The sequence below is a fragment of the Eucalyptus grandis genome, chromosome 6, assembly GCF_016545825.1.
Source record: "Eucalyptus grandis isolate ANBG69807.140 chromosome 6, ASM1654582v1, whole genome shotgun sequence".
Lineage (NCBI taxonomy): Eukaryota > Viridiplantae > Streptophyta > Magnoliopsida > Myrtales > Myrtaceae > Eucalyptus > Eucalyptus grandis.
In genome coordinates this window covers 50,111,654-50,128,105 of record NC_052617.1, presented here as the reverse complement: position 1 = coordinate 50,128,105, position 16,452 = coordinate 50,111,654, and the positions used below count along the sequence as shown (strand labels likewise).

The following is a 16,452-nucleotide window of genomic DNA, read 5'->3' as shown; positions in this document are numbered from 1 at the left end:
GTAAAAAGGTTTAGGACTAAATCGGCACCAAAAAAAGGTTTAGGACTAAATCGCACAAAGCTCAAGATTTAGGATTTTGCACTTTTCCCAGAGAGGGAGAGAGAGAGTGGGGGACTTTTCTCGATTCTATTTTTCTCTGTTTTTCGGCAATTTTGGAGAAAGGGGTTTTTGAGGTTTTTACGCGAGCGAGAGAGAGAGACTTTTTGAAATGTGATTTTAATAATTGATTTCCATTGTGCACCTTAGGCGCGGAGATTTTGAGCTGCGGGGGCCATCCTGGCCGTCCATCCGGGCTCGGTTATCGTTGGGGAGGAGCGTCGCGGAGTGGGGCCCACGCGTGTTTCCTTCTCCCCCCGCGTTGAGCGTCGCTCGCGTCACGGACGAATGGGACCTGTCGCTGAGGGGCCGGGCTGCTTTTTTTAATTCGAATTTGAAACGGTCACTGAACGATCTACTTTGTCTTTTTCTGCCACGATTTTAAGCTTAGCAAGGCACCAGGCAAATTTCCCAAGGCACCGGGTACTTTATATAGTATGACAAAATCACTGTCCGAGATTTGCAATTTTCCCTGAACTTCGTGGCCACCTTTTGATGAATCCAATCACAAGGATGAGCTCAACAAGGCCTCTCATATTGTCCACATTAACAATTTAAAAAAGATTCAAGATTTTTTCACATGAAATAGTCGCAAGGCATCAAATATAGAATAAAACACTTACAAACGGATACCTACTCTTTTCTCATACTCGTGTATCAAAAAAATCGGTCATCATTCTTCACACCTTGCTTTATAAGAGGTTTCACTCATATTATGTATTATTTCATTTTAATCTTACATGACTCATGACTTACATGTGTGGAAATTATTATCTTTTATCACTTTATTTTATATTCATAGGCTTGGACAATGTTTTTTCATGACCCGGCAAAAGCTCACCTTGAGTAGGTATATTTGTTCACTATGGTAGTCACAACGTCTAACAAAAGCTAGTGGTTTACTTGGCACCATTTTCTAAGAATATTATTACGGTAAATGTAGTTTCATTGGTTAGCAACGCATCTTAACTTCAAAAAAATAAAAATAGACAAGCACCAATGTGATGGTTCGTAAGTGGTCCAAGGCTCAATTTGAAAGATTAATTTGTCAGTTTATGCTTGATCTCAAGAAACCTTAATTGATCTATAAAGGATGGTCTAGACTTACACGTGTCACTAATTTAATTTAGGGCTTTCCACTTGCATCGTCATGAAGCGGGGCGGCAAGCTTGCCCAATATGAGTGGGCAAATCCACTGCCTTAAACTTGATGGGAAGAGAGACGGTAAATTTTAACTAATATGTGCATAACTAACGGAATCAAATCAAATTGCACGACCCTCACCGAACCACTTGCACTTCACCAGCAATTGCTTACCCTTCGCCGATGACCACGTGCAGCCATGTTGGTTCTATTCAATAGAGAAAAGAAGATGAATAGTCATTGGAGGCAAAACTGAATAAATAAATAAATAAATAGTGAGGATAACTTCAGAAGAATTTTTTTACCGACCCAAGGCTCAACGTGTCAAGAAAACTAGCTGCCTTGAGCTTTCAGCTTTTTAAAGTCTTGCTTGAGGAAAATAGAGTTTTAAAAAAAAATTGTTAAACACTCTCTATTTGGCTCAAGCCCCAAGGGGCACTGGATGCCCAAGGAATTTTAGAAAAGTCTTTCCCGAATGCACCCATATTTTTGAAACACCAACTTTCTCTTCAAGATCAAGTGTTAAATTATGAATGAAAGAAACTTAATGAAGCAGATGGAATTAGAACCATTTTGCCGTTTGCTTGTTAACCATGGACACATGGCGGATTAAAGCTAGTGAGGACTTGGCATGTGCTCGGCAACATTAACCATTAAGGTGGTAAGTCAGCGCTCGGCGTGCAACTCCGGTCAAGTATCTCGTGATTCCTTTCTAGTTCTATTTTAATTTATTTTTCAGAAAATACGCGTTCAACTAGCTAAATCAAAGAATTCGAGTACAAAAAACTAGATTCGGAACAAAGTAAAGTGTGAAGGGCTTCGAGGGATTTGGATAACCAATTGTGTGGAAGGGACTTGTTCCTTTGGGCTTTTGTGATCCAAATCCACTACTTTGTTAGATTCTCTGTTGTAGTGGACAATCTCAAATTTGCGAAGCCTACGAGCAACTTTTGGCCTTGATGAGAGTCGGACTAGTCAAGGTGGAGTATTCTAAATACTTGACTGGACGGCCCAATATCCTAATTGGGTTGTTGAATATCTTTGCTCATGTTCATGTAAGCACAATCTTTTCTTCTTCTTTTTTCGGATTTCTGTACATAAGAAACATATCCTCTTGCTATGAAGTGACCTTCAACGTGCTCTTTTTGGACAAACCGCGAAAATGTTTAGAAAGCAATTAGTACAATTAAAAAGTTTAGAACCGACTTAATAAAAGTGTAATAGATTCAAGACTTTTTTGACAATTTCGTAATTGTGGGATCCCATATCCAAACAGCTCACATAGATAAACCTTGCTCAAATGTTAAACAACTCAGTTATACACTGTGCAAGATTTTTTTTGAGTTCTGTTGATCTCATTGCTCCGAAAATTTTTTAATTTAGTTTAAGATTTCTCTCCAACTTCACACGCAACTCAAGGAGTCGATGATTAGTGATTTTGTGTATGCAACAATGACTATTTTGAATCTTATAATCTTTCTGCTTAATTTGTCAAAGTGCTTGGAGAAAACAGCTATCATAAGTAGTTGTTGCGTGTTTATCGTATTACTCAAAAAGAATCAATGTCTCATAAAAATAATAAGATAAAAATAGAAAAATGAAAAACATGAACCAGACCACGTAATGTGTTTTGAAAAAAGAGGTTTGGATTTCCTTATTGAATTGGTAATTGGACGGATTTATGTTTTTTTTTCTCTGGCGAGATTCCTAGAATTAGATTATTCTTCTTTTGCGTGATCTAAATATTTTAAATATTCCTAGATTTATAGGAATATTTCTCAGGCGAGACTCCTAGAATTAGACCATTCTTCTTTTGCATGAACCAAATATATTGGGAGTCTCGCCAGGGAAAAGAATATATGTGTGCATGTATGTAGCTAGTAACTGTTAAGTGGGGTTGGGTGCTAGTTCACGAACGCAAAATCGTAGTAAACTATGGATCACATCAATAAAGAAATTTGCATGATTATCAACTAGTCAATCGCCGAATATTTTGGGAAAAAAGTTGCATGGGTCTTGCCAATTACGCGTGAGAGATGATTCATGTGCAAACAAGACACAATTGGTTCGATGTGATTGTCTTCATCAGTTGATTACTAACTACACTCCGTTCAAGATTTTGACGAATTGTAGCTTGCCAATGCACTGAAAAGTGAGCTACGGATCCGTCCATATCCTATCCTGCCCAATTAAGATCGTTACATTGATCTTTTTTATTAGGAAGCATCACGTTAGGATTATGTCATACTTTTGCTTTTCCTTTATAATATAAACGCGATATAATTATCAAGTGTGAAAGACCATTATACTAAAAACTGGTCAGACAATAAAAGATCGCTTCTAAGTATTCATGCCCCGAAGTTTTAGGCAGCATAAATATTTGTTTAAAATGAGCTATTCTGACATTACCTTTGTTTTTGTAATCCGAACAATTTAATGTTTGTGCTTTGTACCTAACAGAAAATGACATAGGAGGCTAATATCATAAGATGCAATCCAAATGCCTATGATTAAAATTTACGTAAATATTTAATTTCATCGAATTTCCCGTTCCATTTCAGAAGTCGCTTCAAATGGTAAATTAAAAATATATACAATAAATATGATTTACGAGAGGGGAAAAATGAGAACGAAAAGGAAGAGGGCAGTTTTTTCACAAGGGAAAATAGGAAAGACAGAAAATATAACATTGTCTTCCGAGTTCAAGTGACCGGCTTCAATATTTTTTGTTATTATATGTCATCGAATGCGGGAAACAAGAGAAGAACCTTGAAAATTACTTCTCCTTCTTTTTTCAAATTCTAAAAATTAATTATATTTGATGTGATTTCGCTTTCACAGCTCTTAAATTATATCGAATTTCATACTCGAGCACAGCTCTGGCAATATATATGTATAAGAATAGTGGGATGAAAGGAGGCATAGTTTGACTCTAGCTCTTGCTTTAAATATCTCAGTTCTGAAATTTCTTTCTCCTTGGAGAACCTTTGGACGTAGAGTTAAATGTTAAGACAGTCATTGTGATTTGAATTTCACTATTATTTGATGAGTAATTATATAGGTAACATCCCTAGTATAAAAGTGCAATAGAGGTTCGAGTTATTTGAAAGCAGTCTTCTCCTTCACCCTTGATTTAATGGTTGTTGAGAAAATGCATAATTAAAACCCTGATAGAATCAAGGTAAGACCACTTTTATACTGGCAGCGTATACTTTAACTTTTTGTATTTGATTACACGAATTTCTTCCAACTATCTGCTTTTGCCACAAATAAATCATATGCTCGCGAAGTAATCTAATAATCCTCTGGACCACCTAAGGCACGAGCAAAAAGTAATGGGTGATCTCAACATTAAATTTTTCACACATGGTAGTTCATAGTGTGCTATATCGAAGTTATGTGATGGGTAATCCACTTACAAAGAGGACAATGTATATTCAATGATTAGTACGTTTGTTTCGCGAAAAAACTCAATAAAAAAAGAAAATGTTTTCTAGGAAAGCATTTTTCAAGAAAACAATTAATTTTCCTTTGTTTGGTAATGTATGGCCAAAAACATTTTTTAATGTTCGGACCTCATTGGAAAATGATTTCAATTTCATAATTTTATCTCACAAAAAAATAAAAATAAAAATAAAAATTATTTTATTTTTTATTTTTTATTTTTTATTTTTAAATTACTTTTTTTCTTTTCTATTTTTTCTTCTTTTTTTTTTCCTTCTCCTTCTCTACCACTCCTTTGCTCCCTCGCACGCCATCCCCATCTACTTCCTCTAGCGATTCCTCCCTGGCTAGCTCGCAAGAGCCAAGCTCGAGCCTTGCCGCTAGAGACCGCGAGGTCGCCCAGTCCGGCTAGGCTCAAGTCTCGCCAGCTCACCCCCAAAGGCCACAAGCTCTCTGACCATGGCAGTCGACGACAAGGTGAGAAGAAGCAAAATGAAAAAGGAAAGGAAAAATAAAATATATTTGAATTTTTAAAATATATATTTTTATAAAAACAATCATTTTGTTAACCAAGTACCCGAAAACTAAGTTTTGGTATATTCACAAAACGTTTTCTGGTTCTTTTAAAGGGAAATTATTTTCCTAAATTTAAGCTTTGATAGAAAAACATTTTTCGTTGATTAGGAAAATATCTTCCGTCAACTTATTTTCCTAAACAGACCAAATGCCGGAAAATGAGGAAAACGTTTTTCTAAAAAATGTTTTTATCGAAACAAATGCACCCTTTCTTCTACTGAATTAAAATAACAAGAAAGAAAAGTTGTGCATGCTAATGTTATCGTTAGGAGAAGAAAAATTATTTATTGGTCATATGCCTAACTTGATATAACGAGTCGACCAAATGTCGAAACCAAACAAATTTTGGATTTGGATGTTGGAAAGTCTCATATTTTTGGCTTATTGCTCCATATACAATTGTTGCGCAACACATCCTTTCACTCGGTGAAGATCCTTTCACAACACACGCACACACATATATTGCTTTACTTCATGTACTTGTGAAGATCCTTTTCTTCTCATTCTGTAGAACGAGCGGTGTTTACTTCGCGATTCATGAATATATGTCATTTGAGGGTTTAGGATTTAATTCACTTTCAACCCCTACAACTTATCTAGCTTTTGAATTTTATCCTCTTGACTTTTTTTGTGCAATTAACTATTTTTCCTTTTTAAAAGTAAAAGCTTACCGCTCCAACACATTGCATAAATATATTAACAGTGTCAATAGCAAAAAAAGCTTGATTGCATAAATCTTACCAACAAGAGAAGTTGTCCAATTACATAGAAATTTATAATGTCAAATTAAACATAGAACGTTGATTTAAATTTCCAAGTGGACCATCAAGCCCTTTGTTAGGATTTAACTAATATTGGATAGATAGATAGATATGATGACAATACTTAGGATCTATTTATTTCGCAAAAAAATGAATGATTTGGAAAATATTTTTCTAAAATTAATCCCTTATAACACTCACAAAAATGAATGAACAAAATTTTTCTCATTATTCATAAAAATGTTTAGACATAAATTATTGTTGATAATGAAAATATCTTTATTGACTAATTATTTCAGCGAAATAATTAATCATTTTTTTAATATATATTTTAAATAATTTACTTTTCATGAAAGAAACGAAGTGTTAAATAGAATGAAATTTATGTTTTCATTACCCTAAAAAATGATTAATGCAAGTATTGTGGCAATCGTTCCAATTTCCAAGGGGCTTTTAATACAATAATAAGACGTGTACTTTTTAAATAAATACACCATGAGCGTGTTGGTGTCAACAAAGTTTGTTCGCACATGAATTTGATGTGTACAGCTTACCCTCCTTATAGACCATATGTCAATACTATTTATTCGAGCATATAGCAAAATATATTTTAATAATAAAATTTTGTCATAGCAGATTAAGTTATAAATGATTTAAATTTTACCGACCAGTTTGCCACTTTGCACAATGTATACACAAAAATAAATGCAGTTCATCCTCCTCTTCCTTATTTTAAAAAAAAAAAAATGGAGAATTTTTGTAGGTCCAAGTGGATCAGATTATATTCGTGGAGGGTAGTTGAAAAAATATCTTAGGCTTAATGATATGCACAATTCTTGTAAGTTATAAGCCCAAGTTGCAAAATATATATTGTAAATAGGAATAAGTTTCTCGAATTGAAAACTACCCAAAAGTCAGATTATTGCTTCTTGTCCATACCCAATCAGGTAAAAGATATATATATAACTCATTGCAGAAATATCTGTACAATAAAGTAATATTTGACTTAATTAGCCTGCCCCATTACTCACTGTAATGACAAAGACACAGCAAGAAGAGAGATAATGTTTTATATGTGTAAGAATCAACACACGTTCTGCCAGAATTTAGTTCTGCCAGAATTTAATAGTGGGAATGCGATGATTAATGCCATAAATGTGGTCGAGCTTCACTTATTGGAATATAAAATATAGGGTGGTTAATATTCGGAAAAACCCACACACGTAACAAATTTACCCCAAACTAATTTTTTGACTATAAAAAATCTTAAATTGGTACACATTTGACAAATTTACTCAAAACTAATTTTTTGACTATCAAAAACTCTAAACTGATATATATTTGACAAATTTACCCTAAAATGATACACTTATAATAAATTTATCATCTATTAGTTTCTGTTAGATTTCACTGTCAAATTACTAAATTAAATGACACGTAACAATTAACGGGTATACCAGTTTGAGATTTTACTCTTCGTTTATCACAGTTATACAATTTTTTTGATTTTTTTACAGTATTAATCCAATTTATTACAAATGTACCCGTTTGGGATTTTTGGCGTTCGAACAAATTAGTTTGAGATAAATTTGTCACAAGTATACTAGTTTGGGATTTCTTGTGGTCATTTTGTAATAAATTTATTATAGGTGTACCGGTTTAAGGGTTTTCATTGTCAAAAAATTAGTTTTGGATAAATTTATCACACGTGTATTAGTTTGAAGTTTTTTTAGGGTATTAACCCTAAAATATATATGATGAAATCAACCAAAAAAAAAACATACATAGGATGAGATTTAAATAGAACAACACGTATGATGCAACATGTATAGCCATCGTTAATGTATGAGATACTTAAATAGAGCGACACGTTGATGCAATACGTGTAGCCATCATTCACTAATTTTTTTAATATATAGGATAAGATCCTTAAATAGAGTCTCGCCTAAGAGATTATGTCTAATATGACTTAAATTTGAGACTTCAAATTCTTTTGAGGTGCAAGGTCTAAGTTGACTTAAATTGTACATGTTTGGTAAAATTTGGTGGTATATGTCTTACATTTGCCAGTTTAGGAAAAAGAAAAAGAAAAAGAAACCAACGAGGTCTTCTTCTATAGTTTCGTAAAATTTTGTGGTATATGTTTTACAAAATCCTCTCTACACCTGATGTGGCAAACAGGGCTTAAAGATTTTCCATAAAGTTTGGTATATATTGGTGATATATGTTTATACAAAATCTTTCCTCCACCCGATACCCAAAACCTAACCAAAAAGGTTGAACCCATGTCTAAGGCCTGCCTGTCCCTCCATGCCCAAGCGGCCGTTGAACCCTCTCTATTTCGACGAGCGAATTATGGCCAAACATAGAAGTTTTGATCTTTCAACAAGAGTTAGAACCCCCTAGACAGGGAATCGGCCCCTTTTGCTGAGGACCCCACTCTCAACATATAAGGGGGCGATATAGGTCCATCAAATTTCATTAAAGCATATCCAAAATTCTCTCGAATTAAAATTTAAAAAGAAAAATGCGGTTCACCAATGTATCTTAAAGTACAGTCCCTTTTATTTTTCTGTACAGCAGAAGGCGTATTAAAAGAGGACGACGGTGAGAAAGGCATGGACCATTCCCACTTTATGGATAGCACAAGTTGACCGAAGTGTGGCATGGGCCTTGCCATATAAGAGAATCAGTTTTGCCTCCTTTCAAAGACGTCAGACAATATTTTAGTAGAGATAGAGCGAAGAACCTACGATCTTATTCGGTTCATTGATGCGACATGTCAATTCGTTTCCTTGTCCTTTTCCATCGATGCTTCATGCTGTCCCCACTCCATGAAATTCCAAATTGTCAGATTCAACTAAAATGGGCTTTCTAAGAGGTCGGAGGAGCCGCACTAGAGGTCTCCGAAAGCATTAGGAGCAATTTTCTGCAAAGTGGATGGGATGGCGGGTCAAGTTTTACTGCTTGGAATATCATATTGCAACTCTTGCTTGACAAAGATTATAAGGCAGCTCGCTTAGCTTCATTCGAATCAATCTGGTTTGATTAATCATTCAGTCAAAGATGGAGGTGTCTTTAGATGCATGTTGAAGAAGGAGGAGGAGGGTATGTCCGAATGAAAGAGTTATTATTATTATTTTTAAGTTGTGTATTGTGAAGTATTTGGATTTATCTTTGCACAAGCGAAAGCTTAAACGCTAGCAACACATCTAGATAGAAAATCTCGAAACTCGCCCGCATAAGTTTGGACACATCCTCAGAAATTTTGAGACATCTTGTGCAACTCCACCGGTTAAAGGGTAGGGTCACACGTGTCGCCTCCCCATGTGTGCAACCAGTGACGTGGCAGCACCATGGGAGAATCTGGTCAAACAAAATTGTAAGACTCTTTGCGAAAGGACAAGGTTACATTCTAGGACTAAAGGTCAAATGAATCTTGTCTCACTTATGATTCCTGAAATTCCTACATAAATAGTCCACAAACGCAGTTGCTAAATTTATGAACAAATTTCTATGTATTTAAGTCGGTTTATTTCATGAAAAATAAATAATTCTAAAAATTCTAAAAATTAATTGGCTATATCGTTTGGAATAATTGATCAACAAAAAAATGTTTTCATTATCTATAATAATTCATATCTAAAATTTTTCATGAATGATGAAAAAAATTTGTTCATATATTTTTTAAGCAATTCAAGCAATTATGTTTAGGAGAATATACTTCAAATCGTGAGTTTTCCGCTAAACAAAATTTTATACTTATCACCGCGTTGATCAACATATCAAAATACGAACAGTTGATAGTCGAAACCAAAAATTGGACATCAATGATTCATTCTTCAAATTATGTTTTATATACACAATGAATTTTAACATTTAAGCGGGGTGTACCACTTTCCCATATAATATATGTTGAAATTTTCTTTAAAGTTGAGTTTCAGTCACTCACGCATAAAAAATTCAATTTTGTGGTACTTTATGCCTTTAATCAGCATCGATTAATATTTCAACGAAACTAACATGATTACCATGTGTCGCATGAGGTGACATTTTTACAGGACAGTCCATGTATGTCGGGCAACAACAATTCATCAAAAAGTCAGCCGGAGCCTCCGCTAGCTTAATCGAGAAAGGGCATGGGAATGGAGCGACGGATGTTTTAAGACTTCAAGAGAATGTCATGACGAGAGATCTCTTCCTAAAAGAATTCTCAATTCTCCCTTGAGCAATGGCCGATAATTCAAGATATTGTGTCGATTCCAATCTTAATTTTCATGGTTCCGCCACATCACAATAGCTCCTTGTGAGGAATGCATAAAATATGAGGAAGAGGATTGATTGTTGAGATGGGCAGAGAGAGAATTGAAATAAAAATTAAGTAAAGTATGAAACTAAACTTAAAAAACTTGATGGGAAGCGTTAGGTTTTTTCTTTGTCAGTTTTCCTAGTGAATTTTTTTCTGTCAGAGATTGCAAAATAAAAACTTGCCAACTATCATGGGTTTAATTTAGGGCTAGGTAGGTATCAATATTATAATCAAATCACGTAAATATCTCATATTCCCTATCAATTTTGGTTGATTTCTCTGGTATTTTTCTTTTCCCGCATTTAACTTGACTTGCAGAATTTGTTAATTTCCATGTCATCTTTGCAACGATCACGTCGTGCGCACGTTTATGTCTTCTCAATTTTTATTTTTATTATGATAACTTAATCTACATCTTGATTCAAACATCCCAAGAATCGAGTTTAGCATTTTATAAGTTTAAGAGGTACACGATCTAGTTTTGGAAACAGAGAAAGAAAAGAGGGGGGCTGTGTTGTGTAAAATCAATTTTGCAGCAGGAAGATGTGACCTCTCACCTCCCATGGCATGGCGTGGGTGGAGAGGGTAGAGGAGGGAACGAAAGCCATTTAAGTGTCAAACCAGGGACTCCTAAGCTGTCCTAACGGGGGAGTCCTAATAAGGGAGTCCAGACAAATCTGTATTAAATGCTTTTTAACTCTCATCCTTGCGGTATAAATGCCACTTCTGGCCACAGTGAACATCATTGAAGTCTTCACCTAGAGATAGAGACAGAGAGAAAGAGAAGCATGCAAGTGATGCAGGACCAGCAGGTGATCGGTGATGCAGTTCCGGGTCACGGCAACGGTGGTGGCGGTGGCAGTGGCAGCAACCGCATAGTGGCCATCGACTCGGAGGGGAGGAGCACCCCGCCGCCTCCGCCACCTCGTGCGACCGACGACAACAAAAGCGTGGATCCTCATCAGCATCATGACAAGGAGCACAACGACCATCATCAGCCCCACCAGGTACCCTTCTATCATAAGCTCTCCTGCCGTCCATACGAAGAGCTGTCGCGTACCTACTTCCGTTACGCGAAGGTGCTCATTAACAGCGTCGAAAGAAAACTTTTTGAGGAGTGACTGACGAGCTTCCGTTGTTTTTCGTGACGAGCAGAAAGCCGGATGGAGAAAATTCATGTCATTCGTGGGCCCTGGCTTCCTCGTCTCCCTGGCTTACCTCGACCCCGGAAACAGTAAACCATCCCTATCTCTACGTGTAGCGTGGCTAGGAAAAAAGTTTCGATGGTCTTGAGATTGCTCGACTTTGACAAAACCTTCATCCAAAACTTAACATCAATCAATTAGTTACTTTAACCGCAAAGGTACTTATATTTTCAAAACACCAACTCTGTAAGATCGAGTGTCAAATTTTGAATGGAAAAACTTGCTGTAGATTGGATAGAAACAAAACCATTTTGCCATTTGCTTGCTTAACCATGGACACATGGCTAAGGACTTGTCATGTGCTCGGGGTGAAAGTCCTGCCGAGTATCAAGTGAATTACTCAAGCTCGACCTGCAAATTACTTATGTTTGGCTCGAATCCTTTAAAGTTCGAAGAGATCCAAAGTTGAAGTGATCAAGGTTGAGCATTTGAAATAGTTGACCAGATGGCTCGATATCCTAATCGGGTTGTTGAACATCTTTGTTTGTGTCCATATAGGCACATCCTTTTTGGATTTCATCATACTTTCAGAACTTTAGCACCAAGCTCAAGATCGCAGAATACCTCATTGCGTTTAACTCGAACTTGTAAAATGAAGCCCATTGACCAAGCACCGATAGCATATCGAGCTTCGACTATTCGAGTCAAAATCAAGTTTGAATATAATATAGCACAGGTTCTTTTTTTTTTACTTTTTTTTCCCTCCTGATTCACAAAGATGCAATTATGGTTTTCTGTGCTACAGTGGAAACAGATCTTCAAGCTGGGGCCTCCTATGGATATGAGGTAAATAAATTAGTCCTAGTAGATCTACTATACTCCTCATTTTATAATGAAGGATTGACATAAATTGCAAGAGGAGCAAGGGAAGAGAGAATTAAGTCGCTGACACTTGCGTTTGTTGATTCCAGCTTCTGTGGGTGGTACTAATTGGGATGGTGTTTGCTCTAATCATCCAGTCGCTGGCTGCAAATCTGGGTGTGAGCACTGGTAAAAGAGCCGAACACAATACAAATTTCAATAAAGATGACATAGGTTCCATGACTTCTTTCGATTCTATTATTCGAATTGAATCTTTTCAGGGAAACACTTAGCAGAGCTATGTAAGGCTGAGTATCCCATAGCGGTGAAGTATTGCCTCTGGCTGCTCGCTGAAGTTGCTGTGATTGCTGCGGACGTACCTGAAGGCATGTTCTGTCAGGACATATGTTTTTTAGTCATTTATAATCTTGTTTATTTCCACTGACTATAGAGTAAATGATATCTTCTCTATTTCGTTGATATGCAGTAATTGGGACAGCCTTTGCATTGAATATTCTGTTCCACATACCACTGTTCGTTGGGGTACTGCTCACTGGCTGTAGTACACTCCTGCTTCTTGGCCTACAAAGATATGGGGTACGCCTGCAATTTGTTTTGTTTTTGCTCTTCTTGTTATTCTTTATTTTATAGATTGCTCTCGGTTGCCTTTTGTATGCCAACCTGCTTCCTTGCCTGATTCTGTCCTTCATACTCTACTCGTACATTTGGTACTTCAAATCTGTGTGACTGTTAGTTTGCACGGGCTTTATTCCAGGTGCAACGATTCCATCCAAAATTTGAAAAAGTTGAATCTTTATTCCACAGCTAAACTAACTTTCAAAGGATCCAGGTCATGCATGTAACTAACAATTTGTAAACTAATTGCTACACAAGCAATGCATAATAATGAAAGATGAAATTCTTTGTCTCAAATCGGTACTTGAGGCGTAATTTTGCTTGATGCTGATCTGGTGGGGAGTCATAAAACTAGATGGCAAAGTCCAGAGAAGTGTCTTTGTGGTGCAAACAAATTAAAGAAGAATGAATCGGTCAACTTATTTAGGATTAAGTTGGCCACTTCAGACTTTAGTTTAAAATTTTCCCTTCTATATTTACCTAAATGTTACTAATGTAGCTTGGCATTGTTAACCGGAAAATAGAGCCGTACTAGGATCTAAATCTATCAATCGAGCTGTTAATCTTAAGGACTGTTACGAACAGAGTCTTGTACAAATACATGTAATACTCACATGCTCTTGATGGATTGCCGGTGTGTTAGACCGGACCGAGCATATTTCTTGAATCATGTAAGGCCCATCAATAGCCTCATGAAAAAGGAGCACGTGGACTACCACATCAATTCCCCTCTGACCCGGCCCGTACGAGGATCCTTCTACAGCCCTTCACTGTACTGGCTCAACGCAGAATTCGAACTAGTGTTGCTCAAAATTTTCTGGTTTCTTGTGAAATTGTTGCAGGTAAGGAAGCTGGAAATGCTGATAACATTGCTGGTGTTCACAATGGCAGCATGTTTCTTTGGGGAAATGAGTTATGTGAAGCCTCCCGCATCCGATGTCCTGAAGGGCATGTTTGTCCCTAAGCTTAGCGGTCAAGGAGCCACTGGCAGTACCGTTGCTCTCTTGGGCGCCCTCGTCATGCCGTAAGCTGTTTTCCTGTACATAAGAAACATCTCCTCTCACCATGAAGTGACCTTCGACATGCTCTCGTATTGTCTTTGGATCAGCTCTTCTGACTGGTCCTCTTCTTTCTCTATGACAGTCACAACCTATTTCTCCACTCTGCATTGGTGTTGTCCAGGAAAGTACCGAGATCTGTCCGTGGCATCAATGTAAGCATGATATCCACTGGAACAATTTACATGAATCTGCATATGCATGTTTATATAAGTACCACAATGCCAATATATGGGAGCTCCTTTTTTTTTTTAATCTTTTGTTGTTATTTCCGGGAAATGACAGTCAATGACCGATACTCTGTTTACTTCGCAGGATGCCTGCAGATATTTCCTTATAGAAACCGGTTTCGCGTTGGTAGTAGCCTTTCTGATAAACGTTGCAATGGTCTCGGTCTCGGCTGCCGTTTGCTCAGCCAACAATCTCTCCAGTAGCAATAGTGACACGTGCAATAATCTCACACTGAACAATGCGTCGGATCTCTTAAAGGTGCATGATTATTTGTGATTTCTTGGAATACAGGATCGGTTGCTATCTCAAGAGTTCTCCCTTTGATAATTCTTTAAGTCAATATATGTAGAATGTGTTGGGAAGATCAAGCTCGACCATATACGCCATCGCACTGCTGGCGTCCGGCCAGAGTTCCACCATCACAGGCACCTATGCAGGGCAATACATAATGCAGGTCTCTTCAGGGGGAAAAAAAGCTACTAAATACTGAATTCAACTTTATTTAATTTAAACTAAGCTTGCCAATTGAACGGGGTATGCATTACATATAGGGATTTCTGAACCTAAAGATGAAGAAGTGGAAAAGGAATTTGTTGACAAGGTGCATCGCCATCACACCTAGTCTTATTGTCTCAATAATAGGCGGATCTTCTGGTGCAGGGCAACTCATTATCATTGCATCGGTTCGTAACTAGTCGACCTGAACCTCCAAAATATGCCTTTCTCCATGTTTCTCTTCCAGTTTTTGACTGATTACAAAACTTTTTATGTGGAACTGAGCAGATGATTCTTTCTTTTGAACTTCCGTTCGCTCTCATCCCTCTCCTCAAGTTTAGTAGCAGCACCAGCAAGATGGGACCACACAAGAACTCCGCCATTGTAAGTTGATATTTTCCAATTTAAAGCAATCACCCCTTGTTTCGTGCGTCCACAAGCACTGTCTGCAAGTGCACCCGGTGAACTCATCCTTATGTACAAGAACTGTTAGACAAAAGGTTGACCTTTAAAGCATAAACAACGCTGGTGCTGATGAAATTTTCATGCAGATAATGGTCATCTCATGGATTCTTGGCTTCGGAATAATCGCCATCAACATATATTACTTGAGCGACAGTTTTGTGGGTTGGCTGATTCACAACAGCCTACCGAGAGTGGCGAACGTATTTGTCGGGATTATTGTTTTTCCCTTAATGGCGGTCTATATCTTCGCTATAATCTATCTAACCTTCCGGAGGGATGCCGTCATAACTTTCACAGAGCCGATCAAGCATGACCCGACGAAATCATGCAACATAGAGAGCGGGTTGAAGGATGCTGATGGGGAAGAGGAGGCAGAAGAAATCCCATACAGAAAAGATTTGGCCGATATCCCCCTGCCTGAATAGGAAGTTGTGATTGAAGAGCATCTTCATCGACCATGTGCTTAAGCGAAACGGACATGGATGTCAAAGAGCCTGAGTACCGGTGTGGTTGAGTGAGCCGTGTTATGAATTATGAGGTAATAAGTTGCTGTATTCTGTGACATGTACGCATCCCGCAAGGCCAACTTCCTTAGTAGAGGCTCAACTGCTAAGCACCAAGCTTTGCTACTGTAATCTAAGTGTGTCTTTATGCTTTCCTTGTCGCTTATTAATGGTAATGAAGTGATTAGGCAGTATTGAAACGTAATAGCTTGCTTGACGAAAGTCGTACGGCCCGTTCCAGGGCAGCATCCCTCAAATGTTAGCGCGACGAGCCATGTCTTACGTCTCACTAGCCCGCTCGGCCCAGCGCTGGAAAGTTGACCTCGAATCATACGATTCCCTCGAACCATGCAGTTCCAACACCATCGACTTCTTTCCCCGTACAGCTGTGCACGTCTTATGTAGCGTCCTCCTCCATCTTTCTACTCGCTCTAGCCATCTCTCCCCATGAAAAATCGGATGGGCGAAGGGGGTGGTCCGATCCACACCGTGGGAAAAGTAAATTGATTCGATTCTAATTGACCATCCATTGGCCAGTAAACTCGATGGATGCCCCAGTAGGCAGTGACCTCGGGCTTGACTCCGGCAATTCTTCGCGTGAGCAGTTCGACATCCAGAGAGACCTTGACATTGTTAAAGTTTAACTCGTCCCGAGGCTGTGCTCCCTCTCATGAGATTCGCTAAACATCATCGGATAAGATAAAAAGGAAAGCTGAAGTGCTCTATTAT

At 37.7% G+C, this 16,452-nt stretch overlaps 1 protein-coding gene across 1 annotated transcript; it reads left to right on the top strand.

The window, feature by feature from the left end:
- Positions 1-11,024: 11,024 nt before the first annotated feature.
- Positions 11,025-15,928, top strand: LOC104450525 (metal transporter Nramp5). The gene is made up of 13 exons (XM_010065114.3): positions 11,025-11,336; positions 11,485-11,563; positions 12,280-12,320; positions 12,446-12,524; positions 12,617-12,721; positions 12,823-12,932; positions 13,814-13,995; positions 14,115-14,184; positions 14,345-14,518; positions 14,610-14,714; positions 14,812-14,943; positions 15,044-15,139; positions 15,307-15,928. The coding sequence occupies exons 1-13, from the start codon at positions 11,118-11,120 to the stop codon at positions 15,643-15,645; spliced, it is 1,731 nt and encodes a 576-aa protein (XP_010063416.2). The 5' UTR covers positions 11,025-11,117; the 3' UTR covers positions 15,646-15,928.
- Positions 15,929-16,452: the final 524 nt, after the last annotated feature.